General features: G+C 37.0%; 5 protein-coding genes across 5 annotated transcripts; 2 read left to right on the top strand and 3 right to left on the bottom strand.

Annotated features, from left to right (window-relative positions):
* Window positions 1-5,067: 5,067 nt before the first annotated feature.
* LOC105952775 (hypothetical protein) lies at window positions 5,068-6,536 on the top strand. The gene has a single exon (XM_012976355.2). It carries the CDS (start codon window positions 5,427-5,429, stop codon window positions 6,414-6,416), a length of 990 nt encoding a protein of 329 aa, XP_012831809.1. The 5' UTR covers window positions 5,068-5,426; the 3' UTR covers window positions 6,417-6,536.
* A 2,634-nt stretch (window positions 6,537-9,170) lies between these two features.
* Window positions 9,171-11,058, top strand: LOC105952878 (PLAC8 family protein). The gene is made up of 3 exons (XM_012976463.2): window positions 9,171-9,591; window positions 10,290-10,492; window positions 10,621-11,058. The coding sequence occupies exons 1-3, from the start codon at window positions 9,327-9,329 to the stop codon at window positions 10,858-10,860; spliced, it is 708 nt and encodes a 235-aa protein (XP_012831917.1). The 5' UTR covers window positions 9,171-9,326; the 3' UTR covers window positions 10,861-11,058.
* Window positions 11,059-12,164: 1,106 nt separating this feature from the next.
* On the bottom strand, window positions 12,165-13,517 carry LOC105952877 (DNA-binding protein S1FA). Its single transcript, XM_012976462.2, has 2 exons — window positions 13,346-13,517; window positions 12,165-12,625 (listed from the first exon to the last, which is right to left on the bottom strand). Exons 1-2 carry the CDS (start codon window positions 13,361-13,363, stop codon window positions 12,410-12,412), a joined length of 234 nt encoding a protein of 77 aa, XP_012831916.1. The 5' UTR covers window positions 13,364-13,517; the 3' UTR covers window positions 12,165-12,409.
* A 987-nt stretch (window positions 13,518-14,504) lies between these two features.
* Window positions 14,505-17,041, bottom strand: LOC105952876 (L-type lectin-domain containing receptor kinase VIII.2). The gene has a single exon (XM_012976460.2). The coding sequence runs from the start codon at window positions 16,771-16,773 to the stop codon at window positions 14,611-14,613; it is 2,163 nt and encodes a 720-aa protein (XP_012831914.2). The 5' UTR covers window positions 16,774-17,041; the 3' UTR covers window positions 14,505-14,610.
* Window positions 17,042-18,804: 1,763 nt separating this feature from the next.
* LOC105952774 (Peroxidase superfamily protein) lies at window positions 18,805-20,965 on the bottom strand. Its single transcript, XM_012976354.2, has 5 exons — window positions 20,874-20,965; window positions 20,641-20,789; window positions 20,327-20,515; window positions 20,048-20,213; window positions 18,805-19,378 (listed from the first exon to the last, which is right to left on the bottom strand). Exons 1-5 carry the CDS (start codon window positions 20,935-20,937, stop codon window positions 18,975-18,977), a joined length of 972 nt encoding a protein of 323 aa, XP_012831808.2. The 5' UTR covers window positions 20,938-20,965; the 3' UTR covers window positions 18,805-18,974.
* Window positions 20,966-21,792: the final 827 nt, after the last annotated feature.

Consider the following 21,792-nt stretch of genomic DNA (forward strand, 5'->3'; position numbering starts at 1 on the left):
AAACACAAAACCCATCAAGGCCCACTAAGGGAGAGAGAGAGAGAGAGAGAGAGAGAGAGAGAGAGAGAGAGAGAGAGAGAGAGAGAGAGAGAGAAATCCAGATAGTTGGAGTCATAGCCCAAATTCTAAACTCCATGACAAAGAGGCTAGCTTATAAATTAACTGGACTAGTTGCTGCTAAAAAAATACATCATAGGTGAAACCAAATAAGACAACTGAAAATGTGTGTTCCATTTTTAAGACAATTGAATGTTCGGACCACAAGAAGATTGAAATTGAGATTTTTTAACCAACAAAACAATGAAACACACTTGGCTGTGGCCTGTGAGTGGATCATACATTTCTTTCAACCTGATCAATTTTTTTTTTTTTTTTAAGTATTTAATTTAATAGTGGTCCTTACTATATACTATTAAATACCTCTTGATTCCCTCCTCTATGCAAAATTCACAATACTAATTAACAATTGTAATTAAGAAAGAAAAAGTCTGATGCCTCATGAGTTGACTTTTTGTTCCCTTGCTAGTGGGAGGGGTCTTCACTGCTAATAAAAAAAAAAAGTTCTTGACTTTTTTGTGTGATATTTGCCCCTACCAAATAATAATATTGCACAGAATGTGATGACAAAAAGGTAAAATTAAGAAAGTTGTTTACACATCAAATCTTTTAGGCCTGTGTTGGCTGATTGGTTGCTTGTGCAGATCAAATGAAAAGATGTGGAGCCATTTGCATATGTTTTTTTTTTTTGCCTTTTTTCACATCCTATGAAATAATTCAAGAACCCCACTCTTTTTTGTTTGGATACTATGAACTACCCCTCAACTGTATATTTTGTTACTAAAAAATTCATTGTTCAATATGTAAATTTAACACTCTAAAACTGGACATGTAAAACAATACATAGTTGAGGAGCTGGTAGTAATTATCCAAACATAATAGATGTTTTCGTAATTTGACCTTACGTTAAGGGGTTTGGCCGTAATTTACCCTTTATATTTTAAGAGTATATCCATATCCATCTATTTGTTTTTTTTTTGCTTTTTTCTTCAATGGCTTTTTAGCCTTGTGATCTGAATTTGTGTGATAATACATCACACCAACTAATGAAAAATGGGAAATGTACCATTTCATCTCTCTCTCTCTCTCTCTCTCTCTCTCTCTCTCTCTAAGTATATATCTCTATATCTCTCTGGTATTGTTTGTCTTTTGTCTTGTTTTTACTTCTTGAATGGTGCAGTAAAAACTGCAGACAATTGCACAGTGAAAAAAAGGAGAGAAATGTGGAATGCAATACACTAGGATAGGATATATCTCATTTGCCCCTCAAAACTTTGATATACCCACCATATATATGCTACTATGCTTTCTAGTCAACATGTCCTTAAATTGGCTAATAAATTTATATATTACTTCGAGGTTGAGTCAGGTACTAGTACAAATTTAATTTTAAACTATCTAGTAATATTCCATAAATTTTAGGATTAAAATAATATTTCTTTTTTCTTTATGCTGATTCCAACGGTATTCACTGCTGAATATTTACTCTTACAACAAGTAGGTATTCGACTGAAACACGAATACAAATTAGAGAACATGCCATTAAATTTAACACTACAAGGGTGAATGTGTAAAATAATTCATAGTTAAGGAGGTGGTTGTAATTACCCAAACATAAGAGGTATTTTGGTAATTTGACTTTAACTCAAGTGTGTAAGAATAATTTACCCTAATAAAAAAAGGAACATGTAAAGACAAATAGAACCTTGATGTAGTGTCTCTGATTCAGCCATCCGTGCAATAATAAATATTAAATAAATAATCCTATGGGCTATGGCTACACTCTCGAAAACACAAATAATAAATACTACTAACATCAATTAAACTATAGATTAAAACTCATTTTCTATTTTAATATTGTTGTAATTAATTTGTATCTAGAAAAATAAATACTAATAATTACTACCCACACCATTTTCGAATGAGAGCCATCCCACGAAGCACCGACAGCCGTATAGCAACGCATCGCCTATATTCCCATCACCTACTAGCACCGATTCGCTCGAGAGCCACAAATAATCATGCCCATCATGCATCACCGGAGTAGAGAAACGAGCGAGACAACCTTTCCCAATAGGCAACGTGCAAACCAACAGCATTGCCCGAAGGACAACTCACTTCCTCGACAGCGTGGTTTTCGAAGCATAACTCGTACTAACCACACCATTTTCGAATGAGAGCCATCCCACAACGCAACACAGCCGTATCACACTCCAATCGCCTATTGGGGGCTGACTTCGAACGAACTCCACCCAATGATGGTCCGACAAGCACAAATTATCATACCATACCAACCCGTAAGAATGCATGTTGTCGGGCTTCGCCGAAGCACCGCACCGGCCTCAATATTGACGAGGCAATTTCTTGATTACCGACAAGCCAACTTCTTTATTTGCGACAAGCAACCTTCTTTATTCGGCATCTTTCTTTATTCGGGCATCTTTCTTTATCCGGCATCTTTCTTTATCGGGCCTCTTCCGAAAGGGACTGGAAAGGAAAAAAAAAAAAAAAAAATTTTTTTTTTTTTCCGACCGACCGCCGCCGCCGCCGCCGGAGCGCCGCCGCCGTTGGGTGGTGGTGCCGCCCGCCCGCCACCACTGGCCCACCATTCCTGCCGCAGGGGGGCGCGGCAGGCCCTCTTTTGCCAAAGTTGCTAGCAACTTTGCCCAAGTTGCTAGCACCTTGGGCAAAGTTGCTAGCACCTTGGCCTAGCACCCTCCTTGGACACCTCCCCCCCTATAGTAGTGAAATGGACAAAACCAGCCAAATGACCACTAGACATTGAAAATGCCGAGGGAAGCAACTTTTTTATTTCTCAATATTTTATATCTTATTCAACTTATTTTTTAACCAAATTTTTTTCTAACATTAATTATATTATTATCTACCCATAGAAACTGGAATTTTATTTTTCCGACTTGTAATTATTTTTATTTAATTTTTTCATTCGAAAATAATTTTAATTACCAAATAAATATAGAAAAATATCAATATACATTTAAAAATTACGAAAATTATGCCAAATAATTCCTGTTGATATTACAATAATTGTTGAATTTTTTTTTTATTTTTCTGGTTTGTAATTATATTTTTTATTATTTTAATTCAAAAAAATACAATAAAATAGATAATAAATAGAGAAAAATATCGAAATATATTTTAAAAATCACGAAAATTATTCCAATTAGTTCCTGTTGATTATTCAAGAATTCTTGAAATTTTATTTTATTTTTCTGGTTTTTAATTATATTTTTTTATTATTTTAATTCAAGAAATACAGTAAAATAGATAATAAATAGAGAAAAATATCAAAATATATTTAAAAATTCACGAAAATTATCCCAGATGGCTCCTGCTGAAGCTACATGAATTTATGAAATTTTTATTTTATTTTTCTGATTTTTAATTACATTTTTTTATTATTTTAATTCAAAAAATAAATAATAATTAGAGAAAATTAATTCGGGTATGACGTTTGAAGAGTGGAAAGGTACTGTGGATATTTCTTTTACGAAATAGTAATTATTATTTATATTATTCGGGTCGTTTTATTATTTAATTTCTATTTATTCATTATTTTAACTAAATATATTCGTTAAAATAGAGAAAAAACACCAAAGCTCGTTACTACACCGAAAAACATAACCATTCTCCGTGGAATCATACCCCCCCCCCACCACCCCCACAAGTGAACGTGACAATATCATCTTCGTAGAAAAAGATACGTTGAAAACAATTATCATTGTTCATCGACTTATTGTTCCCTCACAACATGCCTTGCCCAAACTAGTCGCTCCCGACGTTTTCGGAGCAATTCTCGAAATCTGAGAAAACGGCCCCGACAACCACCGTGCCAAATTCAATTTCCTACGCGCTCGTATTTTTTATTATTTTTTTCGGGTCGGAAAATTTTCGGACTTTCGGCACCGGCCCAGCCAAGGTGCTGGCGACTCTGCCCAAGGTGCTAGCAACCTTGGGCAAAAACTAGTCGCTCCCGACGTTTTCGGAGCAATTCTCGAAATCTGAGAAAACGGCCCCGACAACCACCGTGCCAAATTCAATTTCCTACGCCCTCGTATTTTTTATTATTTTTTTCGGGTCGGAAAATTTTCGGACTTTCGGCACCGGCCCAGCCAAGGTGCTGGCGACTCTGCCAAAGGTGCTAGCAACCTTGGGCCAAAACTAGTCGCTCCCGACGTTTTCGGAGCAATTCTCGAAATCTGAGAAAACGGCCCCGACAACCACTGTGCCAAATTCAATTTCCTACGCGCTCGTATTTTTTATTATTTTTTTCGGGTCGGAAAATTTTCGGACTTTCGGCACCGGCCCCGCCAAGGTGCTGGCGACTCTGCCCAAGGTGCTAGCAACGTTGGGCAAAAACTAGTCGCTCCCGACGTTTTCGGAGCAATTCTCGAAATCTGAGAAAACGGCCCCGACAACCACCGTGCCAAATTCAATTTCCTACGCCCTCGTATTTTTTATTATTTTTTTCGGGTCGGAAAATTTTCGGACTTTCGGCACCGGCCCAGCCAAGGTGCTGGCGACTCTGCCCAAGGTGCTAGCAACCTTGGGCCAAAACTAGTCGCTCCCGACGTTTTCGGAGCAATTCTCGAAATCTGAGAAAACGGCCCCGACAACCACTGTGCCAAATTCAATTTCCTACGCGCTCGTATTTTTTATTATTTTTTTCGGGTCGGAAAATTTTCGGACTTTCGGCACCGGCCCCGCCAAGGTGCTGGCGACTCTGCCCAAGGTGCTAGCAACGTTGGGCAAAAACTAGTCGCTCCCGACGTTTTCGGAGCAATTCTCGAAATCTGAGAAAACGGCCCCGACAACCACCGTGCCAAATTCAATTTCCTACGCCCTCGTATTTTTTATTATTTTTTTCGGGTCGGAAAATTTTCGGACTTTCGGCACCGGCCCAGCCAAGGTGCTGGCGACTCTGCCCAAGGTGCTAGCAACCTTGGGCCAAAACTAGTCGCTCCCCCCTTTCCACACTAAGATACTGAATAAAAGTTACATAGAAGAAAAAAAGGACCCCCCTTTCCACACTAAGATATCCACTCCAGAACCAACCAGACCTTCAACAAACAAACAAATGCACACACAATAGATACATATATACATACACACACACATGTGTGTGTGTGGGTGTAAGTATATATCATATATGTGGAAAAAGAAGCAGAAGAAAACAAATACAGAGAGAAAGCAGTGGCCAAAAAATCCTTTGCCTACTGGATCCTCTCTGCAGAGCCCATAGATTTTGTGGGTGACTCTGTGTGTGTGTGTGAGAGAGAGAGAGAGAGAGAGAGAGAGAGAGAGAGAGAGAGAGAGAGAGAGAGAGAGAGAGAGAGAGAGAGGTAAAGATGAAAGCTTTATCAAAGCCATTATCAAGTCCAGGGAGAACAGACAAGTTTCCACCGCCATTGATGAGGTTCTTGAGAAGTAACGTGGGGAGCAGAAGCAGAGGAAAATCACGGTCGAGCCCAATGTTGTACCTCCGCACCAGAAAAACACTGCCCGGCCCCACCGAACCAACCCAAGAACCTACCTCCCCAAAGGTCACCTGCATCGGCCAGGTCAGAGTCCGCCGCTCCTCCAAATCCAACCCCAAAAAACCCGCCGGAAAAGTGACGCGCCGCCGCTGCCGGCGGTGGCTCAAGATCAAAACCCTATTCTGCGGGAAAAGTTCCCTTACTTCCACCACCACCCACAAAAGACCCTTCAGAAGGACATTTAGCAAGTGGGGTTCTTTTTTTAGGTCTGGGTATTGCAAGAATAATGCTGATGCCACCGAAGATTCTCTGAGAAAGAAAATCGAATATAAAGAAAAAGTCGATGCTTCTGTTTATAGTAGCAATAATAATAATAATAATCACAGGACTAACAGCAGTACTAGTGGTGAGAGTGAGTATAGTGTTGTTAACAAGTATGAAAATATTGGAGGTGGATCTTTGAAGTTTCTAGAATGTTCTTCTTCTTCGTCTACTCCGCCGCCGCCGCCGCCGACAAACGCTTTGATTCTCACGAGGTGTAGATCTGCTCCTTACAGATCTTCTTCATTGGGTGGCATTTTCTGGGCTTCTGCATTTGCTCATCAAGAAGTTGAAAATGCGGAGAAATTAGAGGAAGTTGAAGTGGAAGTGGAAGAAAAGGCGGTGGTGATTTGTCGAAAAAGTAGCGAAAAATCGGAGAAAAATGATGAGGATTTGAAAAGGGTAAGTGTACATCCTTTAGTGCTGATGAGATGTAAATCAGAACCGGTAAGAACAGGGGAAAGGCTTCTTAATCAAGAAGACACTGCTTTTTCGAGGTTAGATAATGTTGTTGATTCTCGTTCACACCCTAATTCATAGTAATTTTTGAATTTTTTTTCTTTTTTTTTGGATTGTTGTACACAGAGAAAGCTTGATGTATGTGATGATTTTATTACTTTCTTGATTATGAAAAAAAGAAGAAAAAAAAAATACTTTTTTTGGTGATTCTTTAATGGAATGGAAAAGTGATTGAGAGAGAGTTTATTAAAGGGTAAATTAAGAGTAAGATCAAATTACGAATTTTTTTTTTATATTTTGGTAGTTACAATCACTCTCTATTGTTGCGGTGTTAAATTTAGGGTAAATAGCACTTAACCCCCTTGTGGTTTGGGCATTTTGCACATGACCCCCTTGTGGTTTGAAATTATGCACATAACCCCCTTGTGGTTTTGACATTTTGCACATGACCCCCTTATGGTATGAAATTAGGCACATAACCCCCGTGTGGTTTTGACATTTTGCACATGACCCCCTAATGGTATGAAATTAGCACATCATCCCCTTGAATAGAAAACTGGAAAAGACTAAATTACCCCTATCAAGTCAAAAGTTCTTGTTTTAATTTAAAAATAATTATTCTATAACATAAAAAGCTTAATGTACTTTTTTGTAACATGAGAAATATAATATATCATCGTTTTTTCTTTAATTTTACAGCACAAAAGGTATATAATACTAGTTATTGTACTATTGACAATTTATTCGATTTTAAAAATCAATTTGAAAATCTTTAACATTTCATTAATTATGATTATTATATTACTATTTTCTATATAATATATTATATTATAGTTGTTATCGAACTTTAATTTTTTTAAGAAACAAAGTCTTTATTTCTTTTATGGAAATTTGGAAAAAAAAACATTTCTCTATAGTTGAAATGAAAATTAATGAAAATTAAATTAAAAAAATATTTATATGGCCTGTAAAATAGAAAAAACACAATAATATATTATATTTTTATTTCACAAAAAGTATATTAAGCTTTTCATTTTATAGAATAATTATTTTTAAATTAAAAAAAAACTTTTGACTTGATATGGGCAATTTAGTCTTTTCCAGTTTTCTTTTCAAGGGGGTTATGTGCTAATTTTATACCATAAGGGGGTCATGTGCAAAATTTCAAAACCAGAAGGGGGTTATGTGCCTAATTTCATACCATAAGTGGGTCATGTTCAAAATGTCAAAACCACAAGGGGGTTATGTGCCTAATTTCAAACCACAAGGGGGTCATGTGCAAAATGCCCAAACCACAAGGGGGTTAAGTGCTATTTACCCTTAAATTTACTGAAATCTTCTAGATTGTATGAAATATTCTTCAGTTTGTATCTGTTTTATCCTGTTTGAGCTCAATATTTTGAAACAAGATGATCATAAGATGCTCTCTTGACTTGTAAATATCAGATTGTGGTACATCTGAAACTATTTTTTTGCACAAACCAAGTATAAGAACATTTCTACGAAATCTAGAAGATTTTGTCGAAGATTCATGGTTAACAGGTGATTGTAATTCCCGAAAAAGAAGGGTTTTTTCATAATTTAACCTTACCTCATGGGGCGATCCATGGTTGACGGGTAATTGTAATTACCCGAAAAAAAAAGGTTTTTTCATAATTTAACCTTACCTCATGGGCGATCAATGATTGACGGGTGATTGTAATTACCTGAAAAAGAAGGATTTTTTCGTAATTTAACCTTACTTCATGGGCGATCATAATTTACCATTTTATTGAAAAAAAAATTCTTTGTTATTGTTTTCTTTAGGAGAGAATCTTGATGGATTTTTTTTTTAAATATTGGGAAGACGGATAATGGTGATGGTAATAAATTGATGATGTCTGAATGGTACACTGAAAGATGTAGGACAGTGGGACTGTTTGGTGTACTCCGCCGCTCCCTCATGGGCTGTATTTATTTGTATTTATTACTAGGCCCTTTGTTTATGGTCTTATATCTACTTGGACCCCCATACACAATTATATACCTACATTGCTGTAGTTAGGTGCTGCGTAAACGAAATAACGAATCGATTCTAGACGAACATGTGTTTCTCTAAACTTATTTCATGTGTTTTTTCGAACTTTTAAAACGGTGTTTCAGTTTGTTTTGATAAATAATCGAGTCGAACACGATTCATCGAGTAGGTTTACATTAAAATATGTCACTGCCACACTGCGAATTATAAGAGATGTAATTTGTAGTGTCTGTTTGGCTGAACTATATTGTACTTTGATTTTCAGGCTTTTTCTCTAATTCCATTAAAAAAGACAAAATGAAATCGAATTAATTCAACTCGAGTCATTTATGATGTTATTTTTGATAAATAAAAAAAACTAAAAATAAATAAATAATATATCATTGTAAAAAAAGAAGAAATTTACATAAATGCCAAGTCCAAAGAAAATTAGGAGAAAGGCCCAAATCAGACAAATAAGTTAATAATTATAGTCCAAATAAATATGTAGTTACTAATGCTTAACTAAACACAGTCTTCAGGCCCACAATTAAATAATTTAATATTTGCTCAGATTATACGTTTCAACAATTTCAATCTATTAAATTATATATTTTATTTTCCCTAAAAAGAAAAAAAAAACTCATATATTTTGTTTGCCTACTAACAAATTAAAATTTTAATCAGTCAAAATGTTTGGTTAATTGTATTAAAATTTAGCATTGAGTTAAATTATTTATTATAAAAATCGTTGAACTAATCGAACGTCTTTGGTCAATTCACAGTTGATTCTTCACACGTTTTTGCTCAATAAATAAGTAATTTAATTAAAAATAAATATATATATAAAAACAATTAAATCAATAAATAATTGCAAATAGCTGGGTTGCTTAAGAGGAGAGAGAACGAAGAGGAAAAGCTCATCTGCAACTTCTTTGAGTTATCATCCTCTATAATTTCTTAATATTCGTGTAATAAATTTTCATTTTCCGCAAATGGCAAACTACGAGGAATCAAACCCTCTTTTACCAAACGAAAAACAAGAATTTCAGACAAAAGATGAAAAGAAATCCTCCACCGCCACCGCCACCGCCACCGCCAAGGACGGCGGAGCCCCGCCGACTGCGGCGATTTCAATAGGATGGACGGCTGATGGGCTGCCGGTGGGTGAGCCAACTATGGAAAGGTCCCAGTGGGATTCCAGCTTACTCTCTTGTCTTGGAAGAAACGATGAATTCTGCAGTAGCGATCTTGAAGTTTGTGAGTTTTTTTTTTTTTTTGTTATCCAGTTGAATGAATCTTGATTTTTCAGGTAAAGATTGTATTTTTATTGATGTAGTGTCAAGTTTGCTGATCTGGGATTTTACTGGATTTAGGTTGGGATTTTGATGTTGATTCTGATTCTGATACTGATTTCTGATACTGATACTGATTCTTGATCTGAATTGTAGAGAGAGAGAGAAAAAAAAAAAGTGGATGACTTTTAAGTCTAATTGCTGATCTATGCTAATAATTGCTTTGTGGAGATAAATCGGTGTGAGCTAAGGAGCTATCTTATACGGTTAAACATCAGTCGGGACTCGGGTCTAGTCGGGACTCGGGTCTAGGAAAATTCTATTAATTTAGCAAAATATTAAATTATCGAGTTAATAATTTAGTACGTTCTCAAAACCAATTGGGATTGGAAGAATTTATTATTTAAGTGAGGCTATTAATTTATCGACTGTATTATTGTAAAATATGTCATGAGTGAAAATTTATTGTCCATTGTTATAGTGTTAACTAACTAAGTTGTCGGTCTTTAAACATGTTATTTGATTCTGAAAATTTTATAGCATTTAAGGGATCAATTATATTCTTTATAACGAAGCTAATTAATTATAAAATGCTCTTTTTTTCGATATTTTTTGCTGCTCGAGAACTATATATTCACTCTCTTGTGGTTGTTATATGGACAGGTTTGTTGGGTAGTGTTGCTCCTTGTGTGCTTTATGGAACAAATGTGGAGCGACTCGGATCTGCGCCTGGTACTTTTGCTAATCACTGCTTGCCGTACACCGGTCTTTACTTGATCGGGAATACCTTTTTCGGCTATAATTGTCTTGCTCCTTGGTTCTCTTACCCCATTCGTACATCCATCCGTCGGAAATTTAATCTCGAGGTGCGTAATCTTTTTTTTTTTTTTTTAAGTTTACTCCTTTATGCAAGCTCTAATATCATGTCAAGATCGGAACGAGGGTATCTATATTCGTTGAATATTAAAGATTGGTGATTTCTTTTATGTGACAGGGGAGTTGCGAGGCAATTGTTAGGTCTTGTGGGTGCTGTGGGAGTGTTATTGATGATGATGTTCAACGAGAGCAATGTGAAACTGCGTGCGATTTCGCGACACATGTGTTTTGCCATGCATGTGCACTTTGTCAAGAAGGTCGTGAAATTCGTCGGAAGCTTCCACATCCTGCGTTCAATGCTCAGCCGTTCTTGGTCATGATTCCACCTGGTGGACAAATCATGGGCCGTGGTCTGTAATCGTCTCTATTTTATGTTTTGTTTAGCTTATATATATATATATGTGTGTGTGTGTATGCATACTTTGTTGATGAGAACTTCTGTTGATGTTGATGTTGTATTGTATGTGCTTTATTCATTTGTTTTGTTTATCGATTGCTTGTATGGAAAGTCCGTGTAGTATTGATTGAGATAATAAACTTGGTTTCCTCGTATAAATGAGATTACTCGTGTCGCTCTTATAACAATTCTAGGGGTGGAATTCGGAATGGAAATTCCGATCTTTGCCGATTTCAATCTGAAAATTTACGATTTTTGAACAATATTTTCCATTCCATTTTTTTGTTTTACCGATACATATTACATTCTGATTTTCGATCCAAATTTAGTTTCCGAAAATTTCAACTTGTTTCCAAAAAGTATAATTGTAATGATGAAATGCTATTTACGGTTACAAAATTGCTATTTGCGTTTTTTCAAAAAACCCCTCAAAACTTTTCAAAAAAATCAAAAAACCCCCCAAACTGCAAATAGCAAAAAAAAAAAAAAAAAAAAAATCGAAAATTCAAAATCAAGCTTGAAGAAGGGTTGGGCTTCGATTTTAGATGTAATTTCGACTCTTTTATGTGTAATATGCATTGGGAAGGTCGATTACGGAACCAATTTCATGTTAAAAAGCCCTACAAATCGATTTGTAGATCTTTTTTTTTTCGCAAAAAAATGTTCGAACGCCCAAGATGGGCGCCCAAGGCGTGTACGAACGCCCGTTCATACACGCCTTGGGCGCCCACCCATCTTGGGCGTTCGAACATTTAAAAAAAAAAAGATTTTTTTTTTTTTTTTGCACTGGACGCCCAACTCGGGCGCCCAAATGCAGCTTGCACGCCCAACTTGGGCGTGCACTGCATGAATGGACGCCCAAGTTGGGCTTTTACGCGTTTTAGGGGGGTTTTGGATTTTTTTGAGAAGTTTTGAGGTTTTAGTGAAATAAAGTGTTTTTTTGAGGGGTTTTGTTATAAACCGCAAATAACAATTTTCAAACCGCAAATAACAATTCCCTAATAATATCATTATTATTATGTAATATGTAATGCATTTGAACAAAAGATTGAATTCTTTTAATTCCTCCGATTTCAATCAAAAACTCCAAAAAAATATGGAATTTCGCCTATATCAGATCCGTCCAATTTCCACCCCAAACAAACTCCTTTTGTGCATGGAAATAGCACTCTTCAAAATCAATGGAAAACACAAACTAAGGTTAATTGAAGCCAATGCCACCTGCCACAGAATGAAACTACAAAAGCAGTATTAATCATGACAAATTAAAAAAAATAAAAATAAAAATCCATAACTTTCAGACACAAGAACTACAAAAAAACTGCAATAAGTTCTCAGTCAGCTAGCAAAACAACGTTGTAGGTTCTAAATATAAAAGCTCAAAAGTTCTATCAGACAAAACGCTGCTATGCTTCTCTAGACAAAGTTCTGAACACGAGATATACGAGAGAACAAAAAAACAAACAGCAGCTCAATCTGTAAACGGGGGAACGCATTTATAGTTATTGATCTATTCTCCCGGTGCAGCAACGCCTTGCTTCAGTCTTTCCTTCTTCATCTTCTTCTTTGAAATGGGCTTCTTTTTCTTCGGGGGAAGGTTTTTCTGCGCGTAAACGTACAGCGCGTAATTTCCAACAAGGAACGACACGACCAGCCCACCAATCACAAGCAAGACAATCAATCCTGGGTTTAGTCCTTTGGCTTCAACATCCTTGGCCGCCTTTTTCTGTAAATCCATACATACAGCAGACGTAAAATAATTAAATTGGTGCAAAGTTGTCTCGAGTTGGATAAACAATCAAGAAAACCAACACCGATAGACTAATCAAGAATAAAATACGAGGCATATATCAATTGTACCGTATCGGAAAAATGTTTTACAACAACAATTAGAATTCGATCGTCTCGCATTCGTGCATTCGTGTACAGAGCTAATTTCAGTAATGAAATGAATCTCCTTCACTACACAAACAATATATATGTATCTTCGAGAAAATAAAATACGAACACACTGATAAATAATCGCACTCTGATTGAAAAATCAAGCTTCGAAAAGATGAACAACATTGTATGAAAATAAATAAATTAATGTTCTTTCAATTACTTGACAAGCTCATAGCATCTAAAAATTACAAAACTGCATTATATATTTCTAATTTTAAAAGAAGAAAAAAAATCCCCTCTAAATCATACAGAATCAGTCAAACTCTGAAATTGAAACATTCTATTTGCCCTAAAATCAAATGCTCGTAGAAAAATCGATACAAAAACAAATCGCTGAGAAAAAAAACATACATAACCTAAAAATCATAGCTTTGATCCGGTTGAAACAGAAAATTTCACAGATCAAAGATAAGAACAACGAAAGTACACAGTAATCGAATCAGATCTGCTGAAAAATAAAACTGAAATTGAGATCCATGGAAGAAGAAGAAGAAGAATGTACCACATCGTCGAAATCCATCCGTTGGCGCTCTGAAAAAACAAGGAAACAGAGAAATCGATAAGCTCGAAAATGGGGAGATTGACGTAACCAGTGCGTGTGTGCGCGCGTGAGAGGATGGTCATAAATTGGGAGTGTGTTTTATTAATTATTGTAGCTATAACAGTCATGACGTAATTTCTACATTTCGTCCTTCAACTTATGCAGTTTTATAAAATTCACCCCCATATTATTGGGCCATGGTGAACATGGGCTACTTTTGTTACTGGGCTTATATAGCCCCATTTTTTTAAATTCACGCGAATAAATTGGATTTCATCGAATTTAAATAAATAAATAACATTTTTTGAAACCGGAAATTCTATTTTGTATTCTCCTAAAATATAAACAAATACAATGATATTCGTATTATATGAGTAATGAAAAAATAAAAATCGGAATTTTCGAAATTCGGAAAAGAATTATAATCGTATCGCCTAATTTTTTTTTTGTCCCATTAATTTAGTTGTGATTGGACAAGTCAATTTCAAAGTACAATGCCCCTTAAAGAATATTGTCTAAGGGGATAATAATTTGTTTGTCTATCTATAGGAACATAATTTAATTATTTAAAATCAAGTGGTTTTTGACTTATGGAGTGGTGCCGATGAATAATGGGCACGTGAAGCTATGTCATTCTTGTTGTGACCTTGTCTACATGCCCTATTTTTTTTTTTTTTATGGATTGTCTACATGCCCTATATTTATGCTGTTTTTTTTTTTAGATTTTAATTTATTTTAGGGGAAATTAATTTTTATTTTTTACTTATTTATTTTTTTTGCAAAAAACAAATATTTTCCTATATAATCCAAATAAAAGGGGGGCAAATTCCATAATGTTTTTACCAATTCAATATGTGCCTTTCTTTTGGCTCATAGGTTACTTAGGAAAGCAACAACTCACCTTTCCAAATTCCACACAAAATCTTATCCAACTCATGCAATAAAATGGCATTAATTTTGTCATCTTGTTCAAATTTTATCTAATAAATAAATAGCTTTGCAAAGTAATGCCAAAACTCCAATTCTCATAAGAGGTTAGGTAAAAATGTAATTAAATAGCTTAAATAAATTGATATAAAACTGCAAAAGCCCTTGGATTAAGCATACATAATAAACCACATTTAATCATGTAAAACAATGTTATTATTAATCAAGTTACCATGTTTGTTACACACAACTCTAAACGAATCAAAGAATAAATTAATAATCTGAACACACACCATCATCTACACCAAGTCCACACCACTTCTCCCCCCACCTCCGCCGTCGCCGGAGAAACTATTCTCCGACGACGACGTGGAAATCTCGATCATCCCATTCAAATCCGAAACACTATCCTGCAACGTCAAAATCAGCTCCGACGTACTAAAACTCAAAGTCGGCTTCACTAAGGGCACAATCGGAATTTCACATTCCCCAACCAGCATCTGCACCACACCCCTCATCCCAGGCCGAGCCACCGGGTCGGGGTGCGAACAAGCCAGCCCAATCAACATCACCCTCCTCATATCCACCTCATCAAACTCCCCGCCAAGCCTCCGATCCACCGCCCCCATCAACCCCCCTCCCCTATACAATCCCCACACCCACTCCACCAAACTCCCACCCCCGGGGGCCGAAACCCCCTTCTCGATCGGCCGCCTCCCCGTCGCCACCTCAAGCACAACCGCCCCGTAACTAAAAACATCTGTCTTATCGGTGGCCCTACCCGTTAGCAAATACTCGGGTGCCAAATACCCCATTGTACCCGCCGCCACCGTGGCGTCGGGCGATTTATCGTGCTCCGTCAATCGAGCCAATCCGAAATCGCCCAATCTTGCATTGAAACCCTCGTCCAGCATAATGTTGCTACTTTTCACATCCCGATGGATCACTTGATTCTCGCACTCTTGATGCAAGTACGCTAACGCGGACGCCACGCCGTGGAGAATCTTTCTCCGGTGGGCCCACGGCAAGACGGTTTTCGATTCGAATAGCGCCTTGTCTAAACTACCGTTGGACATTAAATCGTAGACCAATAGGCTCTCGCCCTTCTCGTGGCACCAGCCTTGAAGGCGGACGAGGTTCCGGTGCCTCAGGGTTCCGATTATGGAGAGTTCGGAGAGGAACTCTGTTCTCCCCTGCCCTTTGTGCGTGCATCTTTTCACGGCGATGGAATCTCCGGTGGTGGGGAGTACGCCCTTGTAGACGGTGCCGAATGCGCCGTGGCCGATGATTCGGTTCGGATCGAATCCTTTTGTGGCGGTGTTGAGATCTTTGTAGGAGAATTCTTTCGGCATTTTAATTACGTCGGAAGCTAGCGTGGTGATGGGGGTAGGGTTTTTGTTGTGTTTGAATTTCTTGTTGTATGCCCATATTAGGGTTAGGGCACAGAACGCTAGGAAGAATGCGCCGGCGGTTACTACTCCGACGACGGCGCCGGCGCCGTTTCTGCAGAGCTGGTTGCGGCACTTTCCGGGGGCTCTGTCCTCGTGCGGCGTGGTGGTGGTGGTGGTGTTGGTTTCCGGTGCGGCGGAGGGCGGCGGAGGGGTGACTGTGTTGGCGGTGGGGTTCATTAAGTTCGCCGTTGTAGGCGGCGGCGGCGGTGGTGGTATGACCGAGTTGTAACTCGGGAACTCTTCGAAGGAGGAGCTGAAACTCCACCACTCAATGCTGTGGATTTCCGTGCTGCCCTGAGTTGACCCGGAGAATCCGACGAACATGAAATCGTTGGTCAAGTAGTCGTGAAGATCCAGAGCGGCGGATATGATGGGCTCCTTGGGCTTCAAATTCGAATACGACACGTAGACTTTGATGAACCGGGTCGACCCGGAATAGTCGATCCACGAGTTGACCAGGTCGCCGCTTTTCAAATCGACGCCGACGGTGTCCAAATCGCAGACCCGGGTCGAAACCATGGAGCCCAGATCCAGACCCGCGTGGTTCCCGTTGATGTCACTGAATTCGACGTCCATTAGGGTATCGAACTCCACCGCCACGACGCCGCTCTGGTCGCCATTCGCGTCCATCGTGCCCAGAAACCCGCCGGCGTCGCCGACGTGCTCGTCGTCCGGCGAGATGACGAAGGCTAATCCGCCGCCGATGGAGGAGGGGTTCAGGTTCGTGACGGAGAACGAGAAGAATGTGGAGAAGCTCCCCAGGGATTGGGTGCCGGGTCGCCGGAAATTGATGGGTTTGGAGTATAGGATCTTGCCGGCGCCGGAGTAGGGGACGCCGAGATCGCGAGTGAGTCTGACGCTCCCGTTGCTCATGTGGGCGTCGCCGAGTAGCTTCATGGTGGACAGAGTAAGCGTCCCGAAGTCAAAATCAGTAGACGCGGTTATGACATCGCCGGAGATGAGACAAAATAGAATGAAACAAAAGTAAAACCCGCCGGAAAATGACGTCATTGTCTAGATTAATTCAGAACAATAACCCATCAACGAATAATCAAGGAAGTTATTCTGTCTCGTGTTCTTTTTTTCTCACCCGTGACAGAGAGAGAGAGAGAGACTGAAGAAGAAAATAATTAAGGGAGTGTGTGTGTGTGTGTGTGAACGGTGGTGGTGGTGGTATGGGAGAGGAGCGAATCCGAGGAGGGATGGGAGAAGACAGGTGGACGCCACGTGTTGTATCTAACGGTAATATTTTTGTGCGGGTCGGTTGTCATAAAAACACATAATACTAATAATAATAATAAAGGAAATTTATTTTTTCGGACACAGTATATATAGTGAAAAGTGCTTTTCAATATCGAAAAAAAAAAAAAAAAGTGCTTTTCCAGTTCCGATGTTTGTACTTTGGTGTTTTATTCTTGCTGCTGCTGCACTGCAATTTATATGTATATTACATATTTTAATTTCAGTGCTTAATTTAGAATTTTATGAAGATTAAATAATTTCTATTAAATAGTGGGCTTTTTGAATTTTAATTAATGAGATGATGTAGAAAATCAGGGAATTGAACATTTGCACTTAAAAGGTGGGATATAAATATAATTCACAAAATTGGAAAATTCCATTGATTTTAGCAGTATAGGAAATAATTAATGGGTCAATTAATTGAACAGAAAATAGATTGCATTATTGGAGATTTGGTCCTGGTCCAGTCCAGAAACAGGGATGGGATAAATAGTGAGATGAGCCCTTTCTTCTAATTCTTTTTATTTTTATTTATCAATGAAGATAAAGTTGTCAATAATTGTGGGTTTTAGGAAAACAACAAAAAATAGCGTTAATCCAGCACACTCTCTGAAGCCATGTGGACAATACCATTCAATAATCTCTCTCTCTCTCTCTCTCTCTCTCTCTCTCTCTCTCTCTCTCTCTCTCTCTCTCTCTCTCTCTCTCTCTCTCTCTCTCTCTCTCTCTCTCTCTCTCTCTCTCTCTCTCTCTCTCTCTCTCTCTCTCTCTCTCTCTCTCTCTCTCTCTCTCTCTCTCTCTCTCTCTCTCTCTCTCTCTCTCTCTCTCTCTCTCTCTCTCTCATATTCACACAAAAGTAATTATATATTAACATTCTATTATAATATATGCCTTAGTCAACTGAAAACTAACTAGAGAATACATAATATTTGATAAATTACGAATATCCCCTGAACTTAGATTAAATTATAAAAATACCCCACCTATCAGTTATTACCAAAACTTCCCCGATGTTTGTTTATGTATAACATCGATCCCTTTACGATGTGATTTTTCATGATTTTTTCTTATTCTAGGGAATATTTCTCGAAAAATGTCGATTCTACCTGATGATGCTAATTATTTAAAACCCTCTGAGATAGTGTGGTAAACGAGTTGGGAGAACAAAGCGGATCAGTAGCTCGCCAATTAGATGGTCCTGAGATCCCTGCGAAATAAACACACTTGAAGTCGGGGTTGATCCGGCGGAAACCCCTCCGACGCTCAAGTCAAATATACGGATAGTTGAGATGGTAGAGAGAATATGTGCTCTAGAATCCTTGTGAATAATAGTAAGTACCTTAATAAAATGAGTAAAACCTCTATTTATATGTCGTTTATTGGGTTGGATTTGCTTTGTTAGGCTCAAGCTCTATTTTGAAGGTGTTTGGGCTTTCGTGTAGAGGACCTAATTATTAAATAAATTATGGGCCCATTGGATCGGCCCAATTAGGTATATCATTAGTACCCTTATAGAAGTGGCACATTCACAACTTTTTAATATTATCATTATCCCTTTGAGAGCATTTTTTATTTTTTTAAATAGCATAAAGAAATGCCCTACATGTATAGATAGAATTGAAAGTTTGGGGAAATAATCCGTGAAATCAAAAAAATTCCGTGAAAAATCACACTGTAAAGGGTCGGTGTAAGACGAAAACGAACATCACGGGGATTTTAGTAGTTACATATAGATGGGGTGTTTTTTAGGGGTCTTTTTGTAATTTACCCTAGAATACTTATCAGATACATTATACTTCATTAAATATAAAGAAGGCTTAGATTCCCACACAAATTAAAATTCAGTTACAAAGTTGTATCAGAAAATAAATAAGAAGTCCAAATGGGGAATAGAATAAACGGCCCAATAGAATAAGGCCCATGACCCGGCCCGATTTTATTCAACCAAAAAAAAGCCCGTTTCTTGTTAATTAGTGGTTTAAAAATCGACAATCCTTTCTAATATCTCCTTGATCACCACTAAGTGGATTATTCTCAGATAAAATGAGCAAAGCCCTCGAGAATTGATCATGAAAGTAAGCATTATCAGCAGCCATTTTCACCACAAATGGATAAGTAGTTGGATTAGAAACTAATTCCGAATCAATTAGCAATAATCCCTTGTGGCTTAAGAGGTTCTTGTAGTACATGTTGTCTAGCTCCATCGGAGTTTCGAGGTCGTTTCTCACGTAATCGACAACCTTTGGGTCGGGATTCGGTGAAGGGCAACGGAACTTGAGGTACTCAACGTATTGTGGGTCCAGAGATGGATCTACCGTCGGGTATATTCTTTGCACAATGTTTCTGCAGTGAACTCGTCCGACTGAATGCGCACCTGAAATAGTTCATGGTTGAATCAAAGAGTTATTATTTCTTTAGTTTCTAAGGAAAAGTTAGAGGGTGTTTGCTTAAGTTTATAAACTGTTACAAAGAACTTATAAAATATTTAAAAGCTTATAAGCTTCTTCAAAGTGTTTGATAATTTTTGTTTTAAATCACAAAATAAGCTTCTTGACAGCAATTTTTTTTTTTAAATACATCTACCCCACTTTTTTTATTTAAGATCTTAACATGAATAAAAATAGCTTATAAGCTCATTGTCCAAACACTTCAGAAATTAATTCTAAAAACAAAATGTAACAACTTATCAGGTCTTAAAACAACTTATCAAACATAAGAGCTTATCAACTGTTTAAAGTAAGCTTTACCAAACGAGCAATTAGCCAACATAATAATTTTCATAATTTATGGTCAACACAAAAAGTAATTGAATTAATTAAACATTCGATAAAGTCCAATTATTTAAGTAATCGTGATTAATCTTACCACCCAAACGAGCCATTAACAGTTCATATAGTGGTGAAACCCCAAAATTTTATTTACGAATTCAAAGAAAGAAAAAAAAAAATTGTCTTCGTGGCGTTACGTATACATTACTACACGAAAAATTAACAAAATATCAATATAAATAATCGCAATTAAATATAAAATAAATAAATTTTACCTAATAGAGCAACTGTTCCTTCAGTATCAATACCAATTGATTGGAATGTTGAAAGAACTAATGACATTGAGTCATTGTGATTAGGGATTAATTTGTCAACCACTGCTGCATAACTTTCTTTGCTATCTTTTCTTCCTGTTTTCATTTTTATTTCTGGGCCTTTCAACTGTGTGTAACACCACCAAATATATTTTATTTCAATATATTATATATCCTTATAAATAATGAAATTAAAATTAAAATTAAATAAATACATTTTTAATTAAAATTAAAAATTACCAGGGCTGCACCATCTCTAGCAGTAAGAGCAATAATATCAGCACAAGAAACAGTCAAGGGGCACTCCTTCTCAAGTGCATCTTTTATTGTGTCTATGTACTTGAAATTTCTCATCCCGAAACTCCTCGCCGCCGTTTTCTCCGACGTCACTCCAACTACCGTGTCCAATAAAAGCGATGCGTCGCATGACTTTATAATTTTTTAATTTTTTTCCCCGACGTAGATAAAATTAAAAAAAAAATACTATTAGTACTATGTATATAATATACATACAATAAATTAAACATTGGTTAAAATATAATGATGATGTCAACCTTAACGACGCAGTCGTGGAAGAGATTTCGGATCCAAGAAACGGCTGTGTTTCCGTGCTTGCGGTATAAAATGGCGACTTGTTCTTTGATAATCTCTTCTGCTCTTGGGCAACTCTTTGAGTAGTAATTTAACTGCAGTTCACTTTTAACTGCAGATACATTTTGTGCCAATTTAAAAAAAAAATTAAAAAAAATAATAAAATCACATTAAAAGAAAAAAAAAATTGCCGTACCAGAATAAAATTGCAAAAGCAACGGTAATAACAGAAGGATATAAGTATGGTTGAGAGTGGCCATTTTTTTTTTATGTTCCCTACAGAATGAGTACTGAGGCTAATCTTTGTTATATATATACACATAGAGAGAGAGAGATTGCTTTGGTGGGGCAGCTATTGCCATTACCGAAATTTTGGTACGATAAATTCATTACTATTGCTCTATCAAAACAAAAAAAATCAGTGTATATCGAAATTTCGTTATGATAATAGTTATTACTTATTACCAAAAAAATCAGGGTATATCGAAATTTCGTTATGAATAATTATCTTCTAAAAACTATTCAAGGAATTAATTAATATATATTTAAATCCACTAAAAACTAAGTAGTAAATGGCAATGTACATAATTAACCACCTAATGTAAGTGGTGGGTTCACCATTAACATTTTTAGGCACTTACACTAGGCCAAAAAATTCTAACCTTTCGGTTTCTTCAACACTACATTTGGAATTGGATTGCCCCATCAAATAAAATCCTCCATTAGCTATTCATTATTTTACAACAAAATCAAATAAAAAAATATAATTGATTATTCAACATCCACAACAATTCCACTATTTGTGCAACTTTCATTGATTCTCCTAAAATTAAACGTTAAATAATAATGGTCTCTTACATCAAAAGACGAAATTTCTCGCCTCCAGAGCCTTCCATCCCCTAGTTCGATAGGTTTTGATCGGTTAATGTTAATTATATATTGACTCAACGGCCCGTTAAGATAACGGATCTGGACTTGGTGCCCACAACTAATCCTAATGTTTTTCGATCAAATAATTTGAAGTTGATTATAATTTTAGTGGGAAAAGAAATGGTCCGATATTCAGTAAATTTCAAGTGGCGACCACGAGCAATCCAAAATTATCTCCGTTTAAG

This window comes from Erythranthe guttata, chromosome 10, assembly GCF_056151865.1.
Source record: "Erythranthe guttata isolate IM_541 chromosome 10, IM_541, whole genome shotgun sequence".
Lineage (NCBI taxonomy): Eukaryota > Viridiplantae > Streptophyta > Magnoliopsida > Lamiales > Phrymaceae > Erythranthe > Erythranthe guttata.

Bases quoted from the DNA above. Each gene is read 5' to 3' on its own strand.
- LOC105952775 (XM_012976355.2), top strand. From the start codon at position 5,427: ATGAAAGCTTTATCAAAGCCATTATCAAGTCCAGGGAGAACAGACAAG.
- LOC105952878 (XM_012976463.2), top strand. From the start codon at position 9,327: ATGGCAAACTACGAGGAATCAAACCCTCTTTTACCAAACGAAAAACAA. The intron at 9,592-10,289 runs GTGAGTTTTTTT...TTATATGGACAG, and splicing joins CAGTAGCGATCTTGAAGTTT to GTTTGTTGGGTAGTGTTGCT. The intron at 10,493-10,620 runs GTGCGTAATCTT...TTTATGTGACAG, and splicing joins GTCGGAAATTTAATCTCGAG to GGGAGTTGCGAGGCAATTGT.
- LOC105952876 (XM_012976460.2), bottom strand. From the start codon at position 16,773: ATGACGTCATTTTCCGGCGGGTTTTACTTTTGTTTCATTCTATTTTGT.
- LOC105952774 (XM_012976354.2), bottom strand. From the start codon at position 20,937: ATGGCCACTCTCAACCATACTTATATCCTTCTGTTATTACCGTTGCTT. The intron at 20,516-20,640 runs GTTGACATCATC...AAAATTATAAAG, and splicing joins TCCACGACTGCGTCGTTAAG to TCATGCGACGCATCGCTTTT. The intron at 19,379-20,047 runs GTAAAATTTATT...GAACTATTTCAG, and splicing joins AGGAACAGTTGCTCTATTAG to GTGCGCATTCAGTCGGACGA.